The following is a 24,350-nucleotide window of genomic DNA, read 5'->3' as shown; positions in this document are numbered from 1 at the left end:
GATGGGTATGGAAATTTGAGTCTTGAATCTTGAATTACATCAAGGAATATTTTAGTGTCATGCATTGATCCTTCCCATCCATCCACTAAAAATGTGAAACACATATTAAAATTACATACAACCATCACGTTTTGAGTTGGGAACCTTTTTCTTCCGATGTAAAGAATTTAGTCATTTTGTTAGCTCGATAATTCAACTTGAAATCACTAAGAGGGGGTGAATTGGCTTTTCAAAAATATGGTGGTTGCTAAGAAAAGGATAGAGACAATAAACACTTTGATTTATAGTGGTTCAGCCCCAATTATCTACTCCACTACCTTAGCTTTACACAACTAAAAATTTTCCCAAATTCACTAATTTGGTAACCTTTGAGAACAATGTTTAACCTTACAAACTTTCTTAAGGTTTCTACCCCAAACCTTAAGACACAAACTCTCTCAAAGAGATACAAAGAAGCAAACAAAGAAATAATCCTTACAAGATCAATGTGTTTGCAAATTAAGCTCAATTAAAAAAAAAAACACTTGAGCTAATAGAATAACAATGAAGCTCACAAGTGTATTATAGAAAAGTAAAGAAAATTTTGGCACAAAGGTTGTTTGATTGATCTTTAAGTTTGAATATTCTCTCTTGTTGTTGTAGGATCTTTGAGAGCTGGTGTTTTTACCCTCTAATTGATTTTCAACCGTTGTGGTTGTTAGAGACATGAATAGATTCATTGGGTATGTGAAAACCAGTGCATTTAATTCACCTGCAACAACGAGTATCGATACCAAATAAAATGGTATTGATAATTTTTGCATTAAATGAAAAATTCAATAACCGTTGCAGTTTAAATATCGATTCCAGATAAATTTTATCGATACCGGATCGATACTTAGTTGAATTTGTGAAAAAAAGAATGTCAATTTGTTATCATTTTAAAAAGAGGAATCAATATTTTGAAAAATATCGGTACTTTTTTGCCTAGAGGTATTCTAACTTGTTTTAAAAATAGTTTGACAAATTGAAATAGTTCTTACTTGATTAAAATTATTTTAACTTGATTTTAAGGTTGATTCAAAAATTTTCTAAGAGTTTTAAAGTAAAGATTGAAAATTTTATCTCTTAGACTTCATTTGAGAAATTATTTTGTCAATTTTGTTCAACTTTAACTTTTATTCAAAAACACTTTAATTTGTTATATCAAAACATATTATCAAATAAAACTTAGTTTAACACATTTGGTGGAAGAATCGCCGCAACATGTGTACCATCAATTGCACCTATGAAATCCTAAATAAATTATCATATTTAGTAAATGTATATTCAATAATAACAAGTATATTAAAAAGAATATGATACTTTAAATATGTTACCTGAAAATGCAACATATATCTTGAATCATTATGTATTTGATTTGATATTGTACTAAAAGTGTAATCATCTGGTGAAATTATATCAATAGTCAACTTTGAAACTTTATCAAGGACAATTGCAAAGTATTGACTTATAGTCGATTCAGACCTAATTTTTGCACCAACATACAAATTATGTAAAAAAGATACTCAATATTTCATGAGAAGAAATATTTCTTGAACTTTGCAAACCATATCATGTTTCTAAAACTCTCGATAAGCATCTAAATATGGTTAAAGATATTCTAAAATTAATCATACAACAAGATTCGTGACCATTAATGACTTTTCGAACCCATGCATCACCCAATTGTTTTGAATTCTTGCATGGTTGTTTCAATAAATATTTATCATAATATAATTAGACAACAAACGTTGCAACACTGAATAACCTATTAAAACTTTCCACGCTTTGTAAAATCTCTCTCCTTTCATCATCACTTCCATCACCATTAGAATTGTTGTCACTACTATTTATACTCATTCCCTGTGAAAATACATTAGCCATGGTTGCAACATTTAAAAAAGTGAGAAAGATAATAAACATGAATCATTGTAGGAAAGGAAACAAAGTAAGCAAACATACAATTATTGTCAAACATCATCAAACATAGGTGGCACTTAAAGTGTCCAATATAAACTAATATCTAAACATACTGGTTAAATATAAAATAAATATAGAAAAATTCAATAATGCAAATCTTATGGCCCAAAAAGACTAGCAAATTTAAAACTCTTCTTCATTTCTGTTTTAAGCCATCACACTCTAATCTGAGGAGATAATGATAGAAACACAATTCTCTTATCCTTGTTGAGTAATAACTTCAATAAGAAAAAGTACAGCGGACTAGCTTTTGGAACTTCCTCTAACAAGCTATTAAGTGCTTTGATAGCTTTTTGAATTCTATATGGATCCATAGCAGGAGTCAGACTAGATGTAGCTTAATTCATATTATCAGCAACACTACATAGTTTATCAATTGGCTAGATAACTTTGCAGCTCCTACTTTGAATTATTTTTTACTAGTTTTAACACAAGAAGGCTAGATGTAACTCTTGCGTCGATAGATTTTATTTTTTGATGTAGCTCTTTTACATATTGTTTAGGTTCAAGTGACCTATCAAGAGTTTGAGTGTCTCCATCTATGTTCAAGTCTAATTTCCTTTATTTTCTTCAAGTGTCTTATTGTCTTCATCCTCAAATAAATTGCTAAGGAGCATACTTGAAGAAGAAGCCCATGCTTTGTTGTCAGTTACAACTATTCTCATAAACATTTGATCCAACTTTTCTTCTAATTTCGGATCAATGCTTGTAAATCTAAATTTCTAAGCTTCAGCACAACTTACATATGAAATAATCGTTAAGTCAAAATTAAAGACCTTACAAATAAGCAAAATAAATATTATAAAAAAAATATTGTACCGTCAGCCTACTCTCCCACCAATTTTTGGAGGCATCAATTGTTCCTTTTATAGGATTCCACTCTAAACCAGTATCTTTCCCTTTAAGGTTCTTTCATGCCTTCCATTCTTTTTTCAATAAGTCCCACCTATTTTTTAATTGTTTTTGTATGTATGCCTTGCCCATTTCATTCTTAAATTTAGCAACTATTCTTATCCATCCTTCTCTTTTGAAATGAGTACCGGGTCTATTGTCGTTACTTATCTCTTTAATACAAAGATCACAAAATGTTATTGCCAACCTCCTATCTCATATTGCTTTTCGCTTTTCACCTTTGGAAATTCCACATACTTCATAAAGTAGAACACTTTTCATCTATCACATATAATACTTCCTTTTAAATACTTTAATATCATACAACATTTAACATAGGAAAAAGATATTTAGTTAAACTCAAGTTATGTATTAGCACTTTAATAACATCTCAATTTGTGCATTAGCACTACCAAATCATGCATTGAAAATCTTCAAAGCAAAAAATATAATAACCCACCAAACTAAAATTTAATATCCAACTTCTAGAATACATGCAATTTCAATTTTTTTTTAGTTCTTATCTATGATTCAAAACAATAAAAAATCAATATTAAATAAAACTAATAAAAATAATTCTAAATGGTTTATCCTTTTCTTAACTAAAAAAAAACATATCATCCTTCACACCAAAACTTTCAAGATTTACTAAAGAAAACATATACATATTTATTTAGAAACAAAACACACTAAAATTTGCAACAATACCACAAGAATAACATGTGTATAGCTAAAAAAATTAGATGACAAATTATAACTTACTTTAATATGATTAAAAAAAAAGAAACCAGAAATAATCCATTAAAGAATGGGGTATACCTTCAACAATTTGCTTTGCAATTTTTTATTGAAACAAAGGATTGAAAAATGACTTTAACAACATTTAATATTTTGTAAATACATGCCAAAGCTATGCTTTAGTAAAGGCTTACGTTACTTCACATTTAATAACCCCAAATAGCTAAAACCAATAGCCACTACATTTGATACTAGCTTCTCAGTTTGGGTAAGGATTTCTTGAAAGTGTTGTTAGTTAAAAAAACAAGGTGTTTGGAATTACTTCGGTTAGGGGTGTGCAAATTTTGATTAAAGCTGATTTAACCGTCCAAATCGAACTAATCTGGTTAATCGATCGGTTAGCCGATCTAATTTGATCTGAGGTCGGTTAATAATTTCTTGAAAATTCAGTTAATGGTTAATTTCATTTGAAATCAATTAATTAACCGAATTAATTGAACTTAATAATTAATATTATATATTAACCCACCAAGCCACTACCCACCCAGACCCAGGCCTCAAACACTAACCCATTCCCAAAATAAACCCAATCCACTAACTTACACAGACACTGGCCCACTCCCAAAATAAACCAAATCCATTGACTCACACAAAAAATCAAAAAACATAAAATTCTAATTCCTCCTAAGCCTAAAAATAATGCACACAGTAAACTCAAATATCACAGATTCAAAAATCCCTAACTCGAAATTGAAAATCCCTAATCTAAAATCTCTCAAGTCCCAAAATCTCTACTTCTGGTCACCACTTTTCAACGTCCACCAATCACACCGTCCGGCGTACACCAGGTCACCATCATCGTTTGACGTTCGTCTACCACTGATTTCGACTTCACCCAAAATCCCTAACCCAACGAATGATGCACCTTCAATTTCAACTTCACTCACTACCGTCTGACACTCACCTTGGAATTTTTAGATTTTTTTTGTCAAAAGTATATTTTTTTTGTTTTCACTGAAATGGATTTTTCTGCTACTTCTTTTGTTTATGACAAAATTTTCATTCTTGGGTATTTCTATAATTCTGCTATTGCTTATTTGTTCTCAATGTGTGTTTGTGAATGTAATTGAGTAGAAAAGAGTAGAGGATAGATATTTGAACTAAATTTTTAAGTTTTAAACGATAAGAAAAAGAAAAGGTGTTGGTTAAAACTGAAATTTATATTTAAAAAGTGATTTTAAATTCTATAGCGACAAATGATATATAGTTCTATTAAATTTCATAACACTGTATTGAATTATATATGTTTACACAGCAACTTGCAAGATGTTAACAACTGTGTCCAGTTTCTTACTCTTTATATACTTATTAATTAATTGTTTACATATATCTATTGGTTTATTAGAGTTGTTAACTTACTCTTTATAAAAATATTGGCTTTTTTCCCTTATTAAAGTCAATGTCTACTGTTTATTATAATAATTAAGCGGTGGATATATCATAAACCAAAGAAGTCAAATATATTGCATGCATTATTTTTCAAGAAGTCGATCCATAGCAGTAAGGAGTAAAATATTATTTCTGCTAAAATTACACTATTAAAGGCTTGTTTCGATGTTTTATATATAATGCATAATAATCCTATGAAATCAAATAGCGAGTTGCAAAATATAAACTTTACAAAATATTGTTGATGTATAAATATTTTAGAAAAAATAATATAAATTCTCTAAAACTTCAAATTAAAACATTTAATTGCCTAAAAAAAGTTGATGTGATCATAATTTTTTTAAAACAAAAATTATTTCATTTTAAGGAAGAACATAGGAGCTCAGATGACAAAACCTGATTTTTAATTCATTTATATATTATATATAAATGTATTTTAATCTATTATATAATTTTTTTCTTGCAGAATGTCATCGAACCAACAATTGTTGAGGGTAGTGTTACACCTCCTAGTTCGATAGATTCTAGAAAATCGATAGGTGAAGCTTCAAGCCAAACAAAGGGGATTGCTGGAAAAAGAAGTCATTCCTCAAAAGTCAGAAGTTTGGTCTCACTTCACTAAGATGATTAATAGTGAGGGTTAAGCAAGGCTAAATGTAATATTGTGAAAATGAATTTTGTTGTGATGGGAAAAAAATGGGACGGGGTCATTGAAATATCATATCGGTTAATGTAAGAAAAATCCTAGTAATGTTGTTGACACTAGCCAAGGACAACTAGTTTTACCTAATAAGGGAGTTGAAGGGGAGGAGGGCAACTTGGAGATTTGATCAAGAAACATGTAAGAAAGGGTTAGCACAAATGAATGTGATTGATGAATTACCTTCAAGTTTGTTGAAAGTGAAGGCTTTAGAAAATTTATGTTCGTGGTATGTCCTAGGTTTCATATTCCTTCACGAACTACTATGACTAGGTATGTTTATCAACTGTATTTAGATGAAAGGACCAAGATAAAATAACTTTTGAAAAGTTCTTGTTCTAGAGTTTGCTAAAATACTAACACATGACTACTGACATATAGACTTCTTTGTAAAGAGTTAATTATTTTTGCATCACTGCTCAATTTATTGATAACGATTGGAAATTGAATAAAAAGATTTTAAAATTTTGTCCAATTTCTAGTCATAAGGGTGAGTCCATTGGGATAGTGATTGAGAAATGCTTGTTAAATTGGGGGATTGATAAATTGCTTACTGTTACTGTTGATAATGCAAGTTCAAACGATGTTGTTATTGGTTGTTTGAGAAAGAAATTTAGCACTCGAGGGGGTTTAGTTCAAAATGATAAATATCTTTATATGAGATGCATGACACACATTGTGAATTTCATTGTTGTTGAAGGCTTAAAGGAAATGAATAAATTTGTTGCACATGTTAGGGGCTGTTAGATATGTGAGACAATCTCCAACTAGATTACAAAAGTTTAAGTAGTGTGTTGAGGTGGAAAAGATAGAGTGCAAGAAGATATTGTGTCTTGATGTTTGTACTAGGTGGAACTCAACCTACTCAATGTTAGGCACTGCTTAGAACTTTGAGAGAGCTTTTGTGAGATTTGAGGAGTAAGATATAAAATTTAGAGTTGAACTTGAAAAGGGAAAGAGTTAACCTAGTACGGATGATTAGGCTAGTGCTAGAAACTTCAGGATTTCTTGGAACACTTTTATGAAATCTGCGTATATCTAGTACTTCATATGTCATATCCAATACTTTTTTTTGATGAGCTTTTTGAAATTGATATTTTTTTATGAGATGCTTAGTCAAATATTGATGTTGATTTTAGTGTTATGGTCATGAAGATAAAAGACAAGTATGACAATCATTGGGGTGATATTGATAAGATGAATTTGCTTATGTTTGTTAAATGTGTTTTATATCTTAGACAAAAATTAAAATATCTTGAATTTGCACTTATGAAATGATGCAAAAATTGAAGGAAGCTTTGTATGAATTGTTTGATGATTATAAACCTCCACTTCATAGTACTTGTAGCCAATCGAGTGTGGTAGCATATGTTTCTCTCGATGAACCATAACCATAACAAAAAATGCAAAGGCATATGCAAGCTTTGCATAAAAAGCGTGAGTTGAAAAATGGTGGTAAAGACAAAACATCTGAATTGGATAAATACCTAGCTGATGCTAATGAGAATTTTGTTCAAGATTTTGATTTTGTTGTGGTGGAAAGTGAATAGCCCTAAATTTCCCATTCTTTCAAAGATGGCTAAAGATGTGTTAGCTATACTGATTTCTACAGTTGATTTAAAGTCTGCATTTAGCACCAGGGGGCATGTGCTTGATCAATTTAGGAGTTTTTTAACTCCTATAATTGTACAAACTCTTATGTGTACTCAAGGTTGGATTCAAAAATCATCATCACAAAAGGACATAAAAAAGATTGAAGAACAAATCCAAGAGCTTGACAAGATTGAAAATGGTATACTTATTTTTAATTTAATAGTTTCAATTTTTTTTACCACATCACTTCTACATTAACTAATTTAATCAATTCAATGTTTAGACTTTTCTTGGAATGCATCAGAGCCTACCCTAAATTCATGAGCTTTCGTGAGTTGAAGGGTGTGCTTGTTATCTTATTCTTGTTAGCTTACAATCTATTCCTTTGTTTATATTATTTGATTTTTTTAAGTGCATATATTTCTATTATATGCTCATTTTTTGCACATATTTTTATAGGTATAATGGAAATGGAGATCTTTTGGAGAGAAGAAATGGATGCAAATGGAGAATGTTAAAGACTTACATTTTAGTTATGTGTTAATTTCAAGACTTATGTAGTAGTGTTTCTAATTATGTAGTGATTCAACACTTAAATTTTGGTTAAATCGGTTAATTTGATTATTTTTTTTATGTTTTATACTTGTTTTAACAAAAAAAACACATAAATTTCGATTAATTCAGTTAACCGAACAAATTAACCGAAATAAATTGGTTCGATTAATTTTTTTTGAAAAATTTTGATGCAATTAATGATTAAGGGTTTAAAAATTTTGATTCAGTTAACCGATTGAACACCCCTAGTTTCAACTGTGTAAAAATGCTTTTAGACTTGTAAAAGTATTCTAATAGGTGTTTGTTCTTAACAGTAAGAAGCATAGGATGAAGTTGAAAGAGTATAGGGATAAAGAAGTTGCCACATGAGAGGAAGATGAGGGAAATATTTGAAGTATTAGGGTTAGAATATAGAAGGGTAATATTAATTTTTATGCTAAAAATGAGAACCCATATGCTTATACGAGAAGAAAGTAAAAAGATAATAATGAAAAAGGGAAACAAAAAAGTTAAAACTAAAGTTAAAGTTAAAGGAATAAATATTAGAAATTATAATAATTTTCATTGGACAAGGGAAAATTTGCCTATTGGTATGTGCTTTTTCTGGGCTATTTTCATATTAAGTCCTCTACAATTTGCCACTTCTATAATTTAGTCTCTAATTTGTTTTAAGTACTTCAATTTAGCCCTAATTCAATTCAAATTGCACTAAATTTATTTATTTATTTCATTGATCTAGTTTATCGATATTATTGACATGATTGTGGTAGGTATTTCCGTGTTTGTATGATGTTTGATTTATATTGGGTAAACTATACCATCAAATTCATTAACTTTGTTCAAAATTATGTTTTCAATCACCTAGCTTTTAAAACTTACATAATAGTCATTGATGATATCAAATTATTACATTTTGGTTACTTGTTTGTTAATTTCCATTAAGGGGACAACATGGCAAGTTAATTTGAAGGGTTAATGGCTAATTTGGCCCCTAAAGTATAGCTGAAGTGTCATTTTGATAACTTTAATATTTTTCTTAACAATGATTCTAATTTTTTTTAAAAATAATTGAAGTTAATGAAAAATTAATAAAAAATCTTTAAAATATTGTAAAATTTATAAAGGATTTCCAAAATAATTAAAAATAAAAAATAAAATCATAATTTAATATTTGAATGATGCATATACTTTTTTTTTTTTTTGGTTTGGATTGAGTTTTGATGGTTTTTCTCTCTAGTAGAGGATCGATGTGATTTTTAGCTTTTATTATTATGATCAATGTGCTCCTTGGATGAATATGCTATTGAAGTGCATTTATACTTTGATAATGACTTTTTTATTTTATAACCTTGCTAACTTAATTACAAAGTTGAATTTTATTTGTTTAAGGGTGCAAAAAGCTTTCAAACTTTTTTACAAAAAAAGACAATTAAGTCTTTTTTTTTGTACTTTCTTGGGTACTTGAGCTTTTAAAATGTATCAAAAAGGCCCTCAAATCTTTTCAAAAAAAGTAATTAAGCCCCTACTTTTTTTTTTACCCTCAATTGGATACTTGAACTTTCAAAATGCATCAAAAAGACCCTCAAACTTTTTTCAAAAAAAGTAATTAAGCCCTTGCTTTTATTAAAAATTAGAAAAACAATTATAAAAAATTAAAATCAATAAAAGCTATAAATATTACTAAATTTTAATTAAAAAAAATTCAAATATTAAAAATTTATTAAAAATTAGAAAAAAATATAAAAATCGTAAAAAAATAAAAAGTTGTAAAATTTTATAAAAATCGTAAAAAAATATAAATTATATAGAAATATAAAATTTTATGAAGTAGTAAGAAAATTATACAAAATATAAAGAAATATAAGTTTCATAAAAAAATATAAAAATTATCGTACCAAAAGAAGCATTTATAATTTTTCTATAACTTTTATTGATTTTTATTTTTATTTTTATCATTTTTCGCCATATGTCATGCCATGTTGTGACACATGATGACTTCAAATGAAAAAAGCTAGGGCTCGTTAACTTTAACTATTAATAGTTAAAGTTAATTGTTAAAGGGACTTTTTGATGCATTTTATAATTTTTTTATGATTTTTATAAAATTTTACAATTATTTTTATACGATTTTTATAAATTTTTATTTTTTTTATATTTTTATTAAAATTTAATAATTTTTCTAAAATTTATTATTTTTTATAACTTTTTTTCTAATTTTTAATAAGACTAGGGGCTTAATTGATTTTTTGAAATTTTTTTAGGATCTTTTTGATTCATTTTGAAAGTTCAAGTACCCAATTGAGTGAAAAAAAAATAAGTAGAGGCTTAATTGCTTTTTTGAAGAAGTTTGAGGGCCTTTTTGGTGCATTTTGAAAGTTCAAGTGCTCAATTGAGTGCAAAAAAAGAAAAAAGGAGAGGCTTCATTACTTTTTTTGAAAAAGTTTGAGGGTTTTTTACACCATCAAGCCATTTTTTTAACAATTTCATCATAAGTTTTATCGTATCTATTTTTTATTTTACATAATGCCTAGCAATATTCATAGTCTCCTTCCCAACTCATAAATAGGATGATAATGCGATTTGCGCTCTTGAACCCACGTCCTCCTACATTGATAACAATGTCCATACCAATTAAGTTAATACTCAATCGGCTGAAGTTGAATTTTTAGATTTCTATAAATTTGAAATGGATTATGACTTTTTACCAAAATTCTCTTATTTGTTAATGCTAAGCGGGATGAGTATCCATTTAAATAAATGACACAATGTTAAAAAAGTAAGGGTAAATTATATAAAATGGTCATTTAATTATAAATTATATAAAATGGTCATTTAATTATATTTGTGTTTTTATTTTGGTTATCCAATTTTAAATTTTTTTTACTTTAAGCACTAATGTTTGAATTCGTTCTTGTTTCAATCATCCACCTTTAAACTAATAATAGAAAGCTTTTTCTAACTGGTATAATAACACATTTAATCATCAATACTTACATATTCTATCAATTTGATCCTAATTTTAAATAATTCAATAAATTTAACTCTTTACATTTGTAAATTGCATCCTCAACCTTTCTGCTTCCTCAGTTCTCCTCAATTAGGCTCCTACTCTCTTTGTCAACCAGAACCCAGCGATTCCATGGCATACCCAGGCATCGATCCTTCCAAGTAAACCTATTCTTTCCTTCTTAAACTCTCTTCTACGATTCTATAGGTTGTTTTACTTGCCGATCTTGAAACATGTTTAAATTGGATACTTTGAAAACTGTCGCTATGTTGAATGTCTCGAATATATACTACTATAATCGATTTGTCTATGGTTGCAGACTGACACTTCTTTATGATTGTTAATGCATCTCCTTCAACTTCAATCTTGCCTACTCTCATGGCTAACCCCATTTGCACTGCATGAAGACATGCATGGGCCTCCGTTGCAAACAAAAAGGCAACTTCTGTACACAAAATCGATTTTGAGGCCAACACCTTTCCTTCACCATTTCTAGCCACCAACCCTGAAGCCGATCTGAGTTGATTACAATCATACGCCGCATCAAAATTGATCTTAACTTGGGTTTCTGGAGGCCTCCATTTCGACATTACCCATTGTTTGGTAAGGGATCTATTCCCCACTTCATCAATTTCTCTGAGAAATCTATTGGTCATTTCAACAATCCCTTTTCCAGTACTACTTTTACCTTAATGCAACTTCTTATTTTGCTTTGTCTAGATCACCTATAAGGCGCAACAGAATAAACGACACTGAGAAATTGAGTTTCGTCAAATAGCCAGGTGAGCCATTCCCAATTATCTAAATTTTCCATAGAGACAACCCACATAAGATTTAAAGAATTCCACGCTTCCAATGACACAGGGCAAACTTGAAATACATGTTGAATACTTTCCACTCCTCCACATCTTGGACAAACTGTATTTACCCTAAGTCTTCGAAAATGTAAATTAACCAAAGTAGGCAAAAAGTTCCACGAAATCTTCCAAATTGTAATATTTTATTTTGCATTTAAGTTGAGCTCCACAATCGCTTGTAAAAATTATTTATATTCTATTGTAAGTCTATAGCAGTTGGGTTGTAGTTATTTTTAAGTAATAATTTGTAACCACTCCTCATTGAAAAATCACCAGAAGGTTCACTCCTCCACACCAGCATATCCTCGTGCTCCACCATGGCTAACGGGACTCGTAGGATTCTACCCGTATCAATTTCAGAAAAGGTACTGTTAACAACTTCAACTTTCCACGTTCTAGTTGGTAAATTAATTAACTCTGATACCCTTGTAATATCGTTACTAATACTACTACTGATTTTATAATTCGTAGCTCTTGGTGTCCATGCATCATTAACCACTGATATCTTTTCACCTGTTCCTACTCTTCAACATAGCCCTTTCTGCAAGAGTCCCTTCGTTGCCCATATACTCTGCTAGGTATAAGAAGGTAAACTCTTTAATCTGGACTTTAAGAAATCACACTGCGAATAATATCTAGCTTTTAAAATTTACGCTAATAATGAGTTTGAATTTTGAATTAAACGCTAACCCTGTTCAGCTAATAAGATAAGGTTAAATTTAGTAAGGCTTCGGAAACCCAACCCTCCACTTTCTTTGAGCTCACACAACCTACCCCAATCACACCAATGAATGCCATTTTCCCATGTCCTTTCTGTCACCAAAATCAAGCCATTATGCTCTCCAGTTCCCCACAGAGTGATTTCTGTAACAAAAAGCACATCATAGAATACATTCCCTCATTTAGATAAAAACCTGGTGCTCCAACTATCAATTTTCTTTTTAAACCGGTCCTTTAAGCCTTGAAATGTCGTTTTCTTCTGTCGACCAACCAAATTTGGAAGTCCCAAATATCTTTCAGTATCACTCAAATTTTTTACCCCCAAAATTCTCGAAACCACTAATCTATCTCCCTCAGAGGTATTTGAGCTAAAAAAGATAAAATATTTATCATAATTAATGCATTAACTAGAACATACCTCATATTCTCTTAACATCTGCTTCAACATTTGAGCCCCTTTATCATTAGCTTCCCCAAATAGCATATAGTCATCCGCAAAAAAGAGGTGCGTTAGCTACGATCCCTGTCTACTAACCTTAACCCCTTTTATTAACCCTTCACTCAACACTATCTTCATCAAAGTCCTCTACTCGGTTTAAAAGCACCGCCAACCTTCCTATTAACAATTGCCGAATATGAGACTAAGGAAGTACACCTCATGATTAAGTCTATCCACTTTTTATCAAAACCCTTCTTCTCTATCATTATTCTAAGAAAACCCCACTCAACCCGATCGTACGCTTTGCTCATATCAAGCTTTAGTGCCATAAAACCCTTCTTCTCCCCTCCCCTCTTTCGAAAAGAATGTAAAACCTCATATGCTAACAAAACAATATCAGAGATCAAACGTCCTTGTACAAAAGCATTTTACGTAGCATCAATACAATGATCTAAAACACTCTGAAACCGATTAGCAATCACCTTAACTATCAACTTATAAATAATGTTACATAAGCTAATAGGCCTAAAATTGGTCAAATTCATCGGGTGATTAATTTTTAGGATAAGTAAAATATGAGTATTATTCACGGTATCAAAGAGCTTTGCCTTCATTCAATATCGCCAAGCAATGGGAAGTAATGTCTTTCCCCAGAATATGCCAACATTTTTGAAAAAATAGAGTCGAAAAACCATTTTTACTCGGCGCCTTAGTCGGACCCATCCCTTTCAAGGCTACAATAAGCTCATCCTCCATATATTTCTCCACTAACATTCGATTGGCTTCATCATAAATACAATTTTTGACTCATGTCGGTATATGATCCGTGGCTATTGTCCCATTTGTTGAGAACAAATTCTAAAAATAACCACGAGTAGTCTTCTCCATCTCAACCTCATCTACTGTTACTTTACCATCTTCATATTGCAGCCCCCGAATTCTATTCATGTTTCATCATTGAGATGCAAATTTGTGGAAAAAAATCGTATTCTTATCACCCAACCTCATCCAATTCGCTCTAGCCCTCTGCTCCTAATATATCTCATCTTTGTCCACTTCCAGATTTAATTGAATTTTTGTGTCAATTAAATCTACAAGATTCCCATAATCTCTGTCCATCTTTGATAACTTGCTCAGTTTTTTAGTCAAATATCTCTTAATCCCTTCATTCTTTTGCCCAATCAATCTCGCCCATCTACCCAACCCCATCTTCACGCACTCTGGTTTAACAAAGATATCATTATTAATAGATCGCCATAACCTTTTAACCTCCTTCTCAAAGGATTCTTCCATTACCCACCATACCTCAAACCTATATCTTTTCGGTATCAAAACAAAACCTTCCACTTCCAATTGAATAAGAATGGGACAATGATCAAAATACGAGTATGGAAGATGGCAAATCAATAAATTTATAAATGAAGCCAACATATCTACATTCGCCACTCCCCTATCCAATCTTTCTCTAATGTTTGTCTCCAAAAAATTTCCCTTTCCCTAAGTGAACCAAGTCCTAGAATATTCCATATCTCTTGGTCGACATTCTTCTAATACTCCATGAAAGGCTTTCATTCTTCTCTCATCCTAAGGTAACCCCCCAACCTTCTCAAAAGAATACATGATCTCATTAAAGTTTCCACATACCAACCAAGGAAGGTCTTACGAACGCTCTAAGTTTTTCAATAAATTCATCACCTCGCTCCTATCCTGTACATTAGGGGCACCCTAAAACCCAGTAAATCTCCACTTTTTGTTATCCTATAAGTGATCTACAACAATATCAATATGTCTCCCAAAGTAACTCTTAATAGAGACTTCTACATTCCCTTTTCACGCCATACTTAAACCACCTTTAGACCTATCAGTTGAAACGTCAAAACCATTCAAGAAACCACACCTCATTCGAGCATTTCCCATTCTCCTATTGTTCAATTTCGTCTCCATAAAGAAGACTATATGAAGATTATATATCTTCAGCATATGACGAAGCCTTCTAATTGCCTGTGGGCTCTCCAAACCACAAACATTCCAACTCAACATTTTCATTGCGATCGGTCGACTTGCCTCTTGGCAGTAGTCGATATAAAATGAAATTTCCCCATCATTTGTTCCCCTCTAACCAGCACTGATTCATCCCTCCCAGAATCACCTATGCTCTCAATTTCCTATCGAGGCATTTGTTCCTATCTCTACTTTCAATTGGCCTCTCTTTTGCATCATGTTCCATATCAATCTGCCCTAAAATTTGCAATCATTCCCTAATCTTTCTCAATAAATTCCTTATATCTTCTTCCTAATTTAAACCTAAAATCGGATCTACTCTTAATCCAAATCTCTACCAAATTCCATCTCCCTTCTTTCTTTCCCTACTTGAACATCCCATGGAGCCTTCACTCATCCCCTCATCTGTTTCCTCTATCAACCAAACATTATTCATAGCAACAGCCTTCCTAGATTGCACTCGAAGGGATAAATCCCATTCCATCTCTATAGTTTCTTCCCCTTTCAACATTCGAATCTAACAAAAAGAATCATTATGTCCTAACCATCCACAATAGAAACAAAACATTGTTAATATCTCATATTTAAAACTAATGTATGTGCAATTCCCGGATACTAACATAATTTTCTTCTTTCGTTTCAGAGGCCTCCTCTCATTCCACTGAACCTTGATTCATAAAAAACTTCGTAACCCCTTACTTAAACTTTTAAAGTTGTATTCTAAAAGTTTACCAATGAAATCACCCAATTGTTTGGCAACAAGTCCCGAAAATAGCCCTAAGGGTAACTTATGAACTTGCACCCCAAAATATGAAAAAATCAGCTAAACCTTCATCGGGTCTTCTCTATTCTCCAAGCGACGATACAGTAATAGATGATTGTTAAAAGTCCAATGTGCTCCGTTTAGAACCCGATCCATGTCTATTTTGTGAAAAAAATGGAATAAAAATCTCTTATCACCTAGATCCGAGATCTGAACACCCTTTTCCGGATGCCAAATATTCGCCATAGTGCTCTTCATTGCCATAAAATGGACAATATTGGCCCTAATAAAGCATCCTACTAGGCATAAATCCCTTTGTGCTCTGAGATTCTGTAATCCTTTGAATTTGTAAAACCTCTTCGTCTTCGTCATCCAAAGACAAATCTCCAAAGTCAATCTCCACAATCCAAAAACGCCTAAAATCCACACAAATCACGCACTATAATCCACTAAATTGCCAACAATAAAACAATCAAAATCTTGTACTGAAGAATAGAAAAAAAAAAAAACCTAAACGTGCTAGGGCAACAGATAAAAATGTGCTAGAGTAGTAGACCTAAAATATTTTTGTTTGTGAACTTAAAAAAAGTACATTGCACATCTATAAATTTCTAAAACTCAAAAAATAGAAAAAAACTTCTCTAATAAAACAAATGGTTAGGATAGGGTGCAACTTATATTTTAATTTAATAATAATAAAATAATTTTAGAACTAATTAATTTTTTTATTTTTAATTGAATATTATTGAACATAAAGATTAAAGATAAAAAAAATAAATAGAATAATGATTAATTAAGAAAGGGTAAAATTTCTCTTTTATTTAAAAATAATTTAAAAAATATATCTTAGGGCTAGTGGATTTTTGTCAAACCTTATGAGAGTGATTGAGTATTTTTAAAACAACAAGAGGTAATTGGATTTTTATCAAATGATTTTATTATTTTTTGTCTTGAATATGTTTATTTATATTTGGTGGTACATTGTCGTAATTTTATTCATTACTAATGAATTAATACATCAATCAAAATAAAGATAAGTAATTGTAATAATTTATTTTTAAAAATATTAAATAATGTATTATCATGTAATTTATTGATAATTCATAAAATATATATACCATCAATACATCAAATTTAACCCATATATATTATGATTTTTTTTTCATTAAAGAGTAAAACCAAAGACAAATAAAAATTAAAACCGAAGACAAATATAAGTCCATTGGACTCAAAACCAAGAATCTGCTGCTCCAACACGTAAGTTTCATATGTCTACACTTAGTTCAATGTAAAACCTAAACATATATCAAAGTTTTTTTATTGGAGTTTTTTCTTTCATTGGTTTTACAAATTTATAGGTATGGGATGTCTATCTTAAAAGTTAAAAGTTTGGGTAGGAAGTTTGAGGATTAAATTAATAGAATTTGTAAATGTGAAGGGATAAATTTATTAAATTATTTAGAATTAGGATCAAGTTGATAGAATATGTAAGTATTGAGGACTAAATATGGTATTATACCAGTTAAAAAATTGCCTAAATTGAAGAATTTTAAAGTTAGGTGACCAAAATAGGAACATCAGCATAGTTGGGTACCCATTTCTTAGTTTACCCAAAAAAGAAATGGCACTTCCTTTTTGGGGAGCCTGATGGATATTTCGAGATTTGAGAATTAATCATAACCTGGACGGCCTTGTTGCCTTATAGCCTCAACGACTCGACGGGCAAATGGTAATAATATTTTCAATTTAATCTTTAATTTTTTTTTATGTTTTTGAATAAATTTAAATTAAATAAATTATTTAAAATTCTTATTTCCAGAATGTATTGTTTAGTAATGTATTTATAATTTTTTTAATAATTGTTTTATTTTGGAATTTTTATAATATTCTATTATATATATTAATTTTAATTATTTTATATTTTTAAATATTTTTATTTATTTTTTAAGAATTTTTTTATTTTTAAAACATTTTTAAGAAAATGTTAACAAAGTATCAAAACTGATATTTAAATTAATGCTTCACACCATCTTCTTAATGGAAGGTAATGGACGAGTGACCAAAATATAAAAACTTGATAATGTTAATAACTATTATGTAACTTTTAAAATTTAAGTGATTGAAAAGTAATTTTAAACAAAGTTTAAGTATTGTTGGTGAATTTAACCATCTATTGTTTTTTTTAAAATTTTATATTCTTATTAGTGTTTTAATTTTAGCCTAATAACATGTAGAAAATAACATACTAATACGTTTGATATAGTGTTAAATTTGATCAATATATATTTTATGATTTATATTATTATTAATAAAATTTCTTGTTAAGTTGGTGTCGCAGCTTAACTGTGAACCAATTCGATTAGAAAATAACTAATATATATTTTTATCAAATGACTATTTTTATTATTTGGATGATAATTTTGTATTTTTTATACATTTATATAATTTTAAAATAAAAGAATTAAAATTAACATGTCTACAGATTAAATTCATATTTAATGAATTTATAAACAAATTCTTTACCACTACACCAATAATAATTCTTAAGTAAACTTTAAAAAAGTAACTTTTAACATAAAATATTTTCTCTCACTAAATTTGTGTATATAATATTATTAATTGCTTTGGTGTCACAAATTAACAAGAATAGAGTAATCCCTTAATATATTTACTTAAAAAATATATTTCAAGATAAGAAATATATATTTATATATAATATAATCCTAAATAGGAAAGATATATGATATATTTAGATATTTCTAAACAGATAATATTCATAATAATAGTCTAACACAAGTTAACTGGATATTTAATTTTTTAAAAATAAAATTTTATTACCATTAACTTAACAACTTTTTAATTTAATATTTTTAAAATAATGTATTAATCTATTTAATTTTCTTTTACTAACAATTCAGACAATACATGTGAAAAAAGAAAAGAAGTTGGAAAAGTAAACCATGCGTGTGAAAACGAAAAGGAGTTGGAGGAGTTAATCGTAGATTATCAAGGTAATACGGCATGAGATCCTCCGCCACTCCCTCACACTTCCAGCGAAAAACCCCCTCAGCTTCCTCGAACCCATCGAAGTTTCTGGAATTTCTTTAGATTCCTATCCTAACTTTCGCTCCTTCCATCAATGTTTTTTTACCAATCAAATCATTTAGCATTGTCAATTATCTGTAACACTAAAACGCGCTTACAAACAATAATCCATCGTAAGGTTATTTCTGTAATTTCATTATCCGACCCTCTCCCTTTATTATAAACCCACGATTCCGGCTCCATTTCCCGTGTCCTCCGTAGCTAGACTACAGTCAACTTTGAATTTAATTTTCTTTTTTGTTTGTTTGTATAATCTGTTGGTGCTTGCTTACTGATTCTGTAAAGACCGAGTTCGATTTTTGCCCTAGTTGTGCTCCCGAGTCCAATGGAGAGAGGTGGTGGTGGCTATAGAGAAAGAGGAATTGGCGGAAGAGGTCGTTACTATGGTGGTGGAAGAGGAAGAGCAAGAGGAAGAGGTAGAGATGGCAGCGCTGATAATCAGCCTCCGTATCAGGCGCCCATAGGCCAAGGGCAAAGTGGGGCCAATTGGAACCCAACTAACTCTCAAGTGGGTCCTTATCAGGACGGCGATGCGAGGGGTGGTCAGACTGGTGGTGCTCGTGGTAGAAGGGGAGGGTGGGTTCCTCGGCTTCCACCGGAGAGACCGAATTATAGTTATGAGGCGGAATCAGCCAGCGGCAGGGGCGGCGGAAATGGTCGTGGGCGAGGGAGGAGGCCTTTCAGGCCCGTTCCTGCCCCAACACTGGAGCCTGAAGATAACATACCTGCATTGCCTCCTAGTCCTCCTCCTCCACAGTCTGTCCCAGGTATAAATCATTTCATTTAATCTTAAATTTGGTACGACTTTAGGCATGAGTTGGTGTTGATGATGAAGTTAAATCTGGTATGGCTTTAGGCATGAGTTGTTAGTTTGCTTTTGATAATTTTCCCTTTTTTTCCGTTACAGATTCTGTTGTGATGAATGTTTCAGAGCAGGTGGCTTCTACATCATTATCTTCCGAGAATCAAAATAGACATAACCCAATTATGCGACCGGATAAAGGTGGAAGAACTGCTCTTGCAACTGTCAGGCTTAATGTTAATCATTTTCGGGTGAAGTTCAATCCGGAAAGTATCATAAGGCATTATGATGTTGATGTCAGGCAACTGGAGTCTCCTAAGAATGGTCGCCCTGCCAAACTATCTAAGCCATTATTGTCTAGTATCCGGAAAAAACTATTCACTGATAATCCTCAATTGCCATTGTTGATGACCGCATATGATGGTGAAAAGAATATATTTAGTGCTGTTCGATTACCTGAAGGAGAATTCAAGGTGGAATTGTCCGAGGGGGAAGACGTGATGGCCCGTACATACATCTTTTCTATAAAGCTTGTGAATGAGCTCAAGCTTGGCAAGTTGCGGGATTACTTGTCTAGGAAAGCCTATTCAATACCTCGTGACATATTACAGGGGATGGATGTAGTTATGAAGGAGAATCCGGTAATGCATATGATTCCTGCTGGCCGGAGCTTCCATCCTTATGAATCTTGTCCAGAAGATGATCTTGGATATGGCATCACAGCATCTAGAGGAATCCAATATAGTCTCAAGCCCACGTACCAGGGTCTAGCACTTTGCTTGGATTATTCAGTTTTAGCATTTCGCAAGAAAATGCCAGTTTTAGATTTTCTAGCTGAGCACATTCCTGGTTTTAATGTGAATAGTTTTCGGAGGTTTAGACGACTTGTTGATCACGCCTTGAAAAACCTCAAGGTTAATGTAACCCATCGACGTACCAAACAGAAGTATGTTATAGTTGGGTTGACGCGAGATGACACTCGCGATGTTTCATTTCCAGATGCGAATGATCCGCAAGTGCAAGTTAGACTCGTTGATTATTTCAGGGAGAAATATGACAATAATATTAGATTTTTGGATATTCCTTGCCTAGATTTGAGCAGGAACAAGCGGATGAACTATGTCCCAATGGAGTATTGTGTCTTAGCTGAGGGTCAGATTTATCCAAAGGATGATTTGGATCGAGAAGCAGCTTTTATGTTGAAGAACATATCCCTGGCAAAGCCACATGAAAGACAAAGCAAGATCTGTGGTATGGTTCAATCCAAGGATGGACCATGTGGGTATGTATACAAAACAACTGAGCCTTTTATTTCTATGCATGCTTTCATGACTTGTCTGTTTTGTTGCTTTGTTTCCGACAAAGCATTTTTCCCCTTTTTATTGCAATTATTAGTCTTTCAACATTAATTTTCTGCCTGCTTGGCACATTGAAAATTCTTGAACTTTAGAGCAGGGGGCACATTTACTCTCTTTCCTTTCTAAAAAGGTTTTTGGTCTTCATCCTGTATATAAGTTGAGACAATTATATATCATTGTGTTGATGTAATTGTCTAATACACTGTGAAGTCAATTTAGATAGCCGTGTATTCAGTTCTGAACTTCATGCCATGATGGTGAATACTATTAGTGGGCTACTGTTGAAATTTCCGTCTTGCATAAGTGCCTTGGTCAGTAAGTTTTGGTTATGCTCGTAAATAGGTTGCATTCTTGGCATGAATGATTAGAGTTTTGATCGCTTTTATGGGTGTTCTATATGATCCAAAACACTTTCCAATTCACTGACAGTGAACACGTGTTATTGACGTAAGAAAGTTTCATGCATCATCCTATGCTAATACCTTAATAGTCACTCACTGAAAAGGTAACCTGTAATATGAATTTGTTTTTGCATTGTTGAATTTTCTTGAAATCTTGTGTAATTATATAAATATTTATATTTATGCCATATCTAAAATCCTTGACTAAGTCAGTGTCACGTGTTAAGTAGTCATTTAATTTTACCAAAAACTCCTCTTTAAAGAAATTCACTCAAATAATAGCATAATTATGCTATTTAAATGTTTTTATATTATATTTTTATAAATAAAAGCATCCACTCTTTCAAAACAGACTTCCCACTCCCACTCTTGAAAAACTAACACCCTCCTAAAAACACTCTACTTTTATAAATTATCATTATCTTCGAAGATATTTTTTTCTTAAAAAGATTAATCATGTATATTATCTATTCTTTTACTCACATAATATGTGTTACATGATCTAGTATAATAATATACTAATATATTTTTATCTGGCAGTGGAAACATTATTCAAAATTTTGGTATCGAAGTTGATACTAGGATGACACCAGTGGAAGGACGTGTGATTGGACCTCCAGTTTTGAAGTTGGCTGCTCCAACTACTGGCAAATTGTTGAAGATAACAGTTGACAAAAACACATGCCAGTGGAACCTGGTTAGAAAAGCTGTTGTGGTAGGCAAAGCAATTCAGTGCTGGGCTGTGATAGACTTTACCCAGGCTGATCGATCGAAACTGAACTGTGACTCATTCATTCCAAAGCTGAGGAATAGGTGCAGGAATCTTGGGATGACAATGGACAACCCCATCTTATATGAACCGGCTCGAATGCAAATATTTTCTGATGGGAATGCACTTCTTCAACTGCTTGAAAATGTTACTTGTCGAGTACATGAACTTGGTAGAGGAAATTTACAATTTCTACTTTGTGTAATGTCGTGGAAGGATGATGGCTACAAATGTCTTAAGTGGATCTCTGAGACAAAAATTGGTGTGGTGACTCAGTGTTGCTTGTCCAACCATGCAAACAAGGGGCAGGACCAATACCTTGCTAATCTTGCTCTGAAAATCAATGCTAAGCTTGGGGGCAGCAATGTAGAGCTGAATGACCGGCTTCCCCATTTCCATGGTGAAGGTCATGTTATGTTTATTGGAGCAGATGTTAATCATCCTGGTTCTGATAATAAGACTAGCCCATCCATTGCTGCTGTAGTAGCAACAATGAACTGGCCTCAAGCTAATCGTTATGCAGCAAGGGTTCGACCCCAGTTCCATCGCAAAGAACAGATCCTAGAGTTCGGTGAAATGTGTTTGGAGCTTGTTGAATCTTATGCTCGTCTAAATAATGTTAAACCAGAAAAAATTGTGCTCTTCCGTGATGGGGTTAGTGAGGGTCAGTTTGATATGGTTCTTAATGAAGAGTTAATGGATCTCAAGAGTGCATTCCATAGAATCAATTATTTTCCTACGATCACCCTTATTGTTGCTCAGAAGCGACACCAAACTCGTTTCTTTCCCGAGGGAAAGTGGGATGGGGGTCCCACTGGTAATATTTCACCTGGCACAGTTGTTGACACTAAAATTGTGCATCCTTTCGAGTTTGACTTCTATCTTTGTAGTCACTATGGAAGCCTTGGTACTAGCAAGCCTACACACTACCATGTCTTGTGGGATGAGCATGGGTTCTCTTCTGATCAGTTGCAGGAGCTTATCTACAACATGTGCTTTACATTTGCACGGTGCACAAAACCGGTATCTCTGGTTCCACCTGTGTACTATGCCGACCTTGTTGCATATAGGGGGCGGCTGTACTACCAGGCAATGATTAAAAGACAATCTCCCATTTCAACATTATCCTCATCTTCATCAATGACATCGTCATCATCAATGTCATCTGCAGCTTCATTCCATGACTGGTTTAAGCTGCATGCAAACCTGGAAAACATGATGTTTTTTCTTTGAAGCATGGCCAAATTCCGTTCAACGTCCTGAACGCAGGTTTACTCCTTTTCTAAGCATCTAGTGAAGGGGTTTGTGCGTGAATCTAATGGGTATGAAGGCTTCTAGCTTCTCCTCTTATACATTGTTGGTTTATATAACAGTGAGTCGAGGGAACTGAATATACTATTGTTTCCATTATTCTGTCTTTTCTGGAATTCAGTTGTGGATTTGGTTTATTTTGCATGCTGAATTATCTATGGTTTGTTCCCAACATATAACCACACTTAGAATCTGAATAACCACCCATTGTGTCATTCTCCTTCCAAGGGTTAGCATTATCCTCAACCTTTACACAACTGTCAGTTGAGTAGGGCTATTATATTTTATGTAGTTTAATCAACATAGTGACAAATTTTGACAGAATATTTAAGATTTTAATGATTGTATTAAAATTCTCAAATAAAAAAAGGATTTTAATGATTTTTAAAATAACAAAAAGAAGAGAATTCTGGTTAAAAACAGTAGTCGGTGATAGACTCAGCTAATTATGTTAATTTCTTATTGGTGTACTTGCTGCAGAAAATTTAGAATTTGGTTTATGGCCTTACCTTATGCGTCTTCTAAACCATGTATATATTATGAATTAGATGTGATGTGATCGATGGATTGTTATTATTATTATTTTTTATAATTGTATTTTTCGTTTCTTTTTATGATGTTTGATAATTTTAATAATATTTTACATATTTAAATTGGTTTTCTATATATATTTTATAATAATCTAAAGTTTTATTATTCTTGGTTTTTTGCTATAAACTAAGTAATATGAGGTTGATGAGCTATTAATTAATAGAGGTAAGTTTAATATTGTAGTGAGATTAATTGTTAAATTCGTTCTTCATAATTAATATGAGTAACATTTAGATTTAGATTAAGAAATGACCTGGAGAAGAGTTAAATATTCAAAGTGTTTGCTTAGCCTTAGCCAT

The 24,350-nt window shown here is 31.8% G+C and overlaps 1 protein-coding gene and 1 long non-coding RNA gene across 3 annotated transcripts; both read left to right on the top strand.

Moving 5' to 3' along the window:
- The first annotated feature begins 10,836 nt into the window (after positions 1–10,836).
- On the top strand, positions 10,837–12,388 carry LOC121230612 (uncharacterized). The gene is made up of 4 exons (XR_005928604.1): positions 10,837–11,537; positions 11,655–11,716; positions 12,068–12,156; positions 12,263–12,388. It is a non-coding gene; the product is annotated as an uncharacterized lncRNA (long non-coding RNA).
- Positions 12,389–18,679: 6,291 nt separating this feature from the next.
- On the top strand, positions 18,680–23,597 carry LOC107961816 (protein argonaute 2). 2 transcript variants are annotated; one of them, XM_016897971.2, is made up of 3 exons: positions 18,680–19,586; positions 19,727–20,903; positions 21,921–23,597. In XM_016897971.2, exons 1-3 carry the CDS (start codon positions 19,145–19,147, stop codon positions 23,380–23,382), a joined length of 3,081 nt encoding a protein of 1,026 aa, XP_016753460.1. In that variant the 5' UTR covers positions 18,680–19,144; the 3' UTR covers positions 23,383–23,597. The 2 variants fall into 2 exon arrangements, with proteins under 2 accessions (XP_016753460.1, XP_016753461.1); XM_016897972.2 differs by having other exon boundaries at positions 18,718–19,586; positions 19,751–20,903.
- Positions 23,598–24,350: the final 753 nt, after the last annotated feature.

The sequence above is a fragment of the Gossypium hirsutum genome, chromosome A06 (assembly GCF_007990345.1).
Source record: "Gossypium hirsutum isolate 1008001.06 chromosome A06, Gossypium_hirsutum_v2.1, whole genome shotgun sequence".
In the NCBI taxonomy this organism is placed as follows: domain Eukaryota; kingdom Viridiplantae; phylum Streptophyta; class Magnoliopsida; order Malvales; family Malvaceae; genus Gossypium; species Gossypium hirsutum.
The sequence above is the reverse complement of the archived record's forward strand: the minus strand, read 5'-3'. Positions and strand labels throughout refer to the sequence as shown.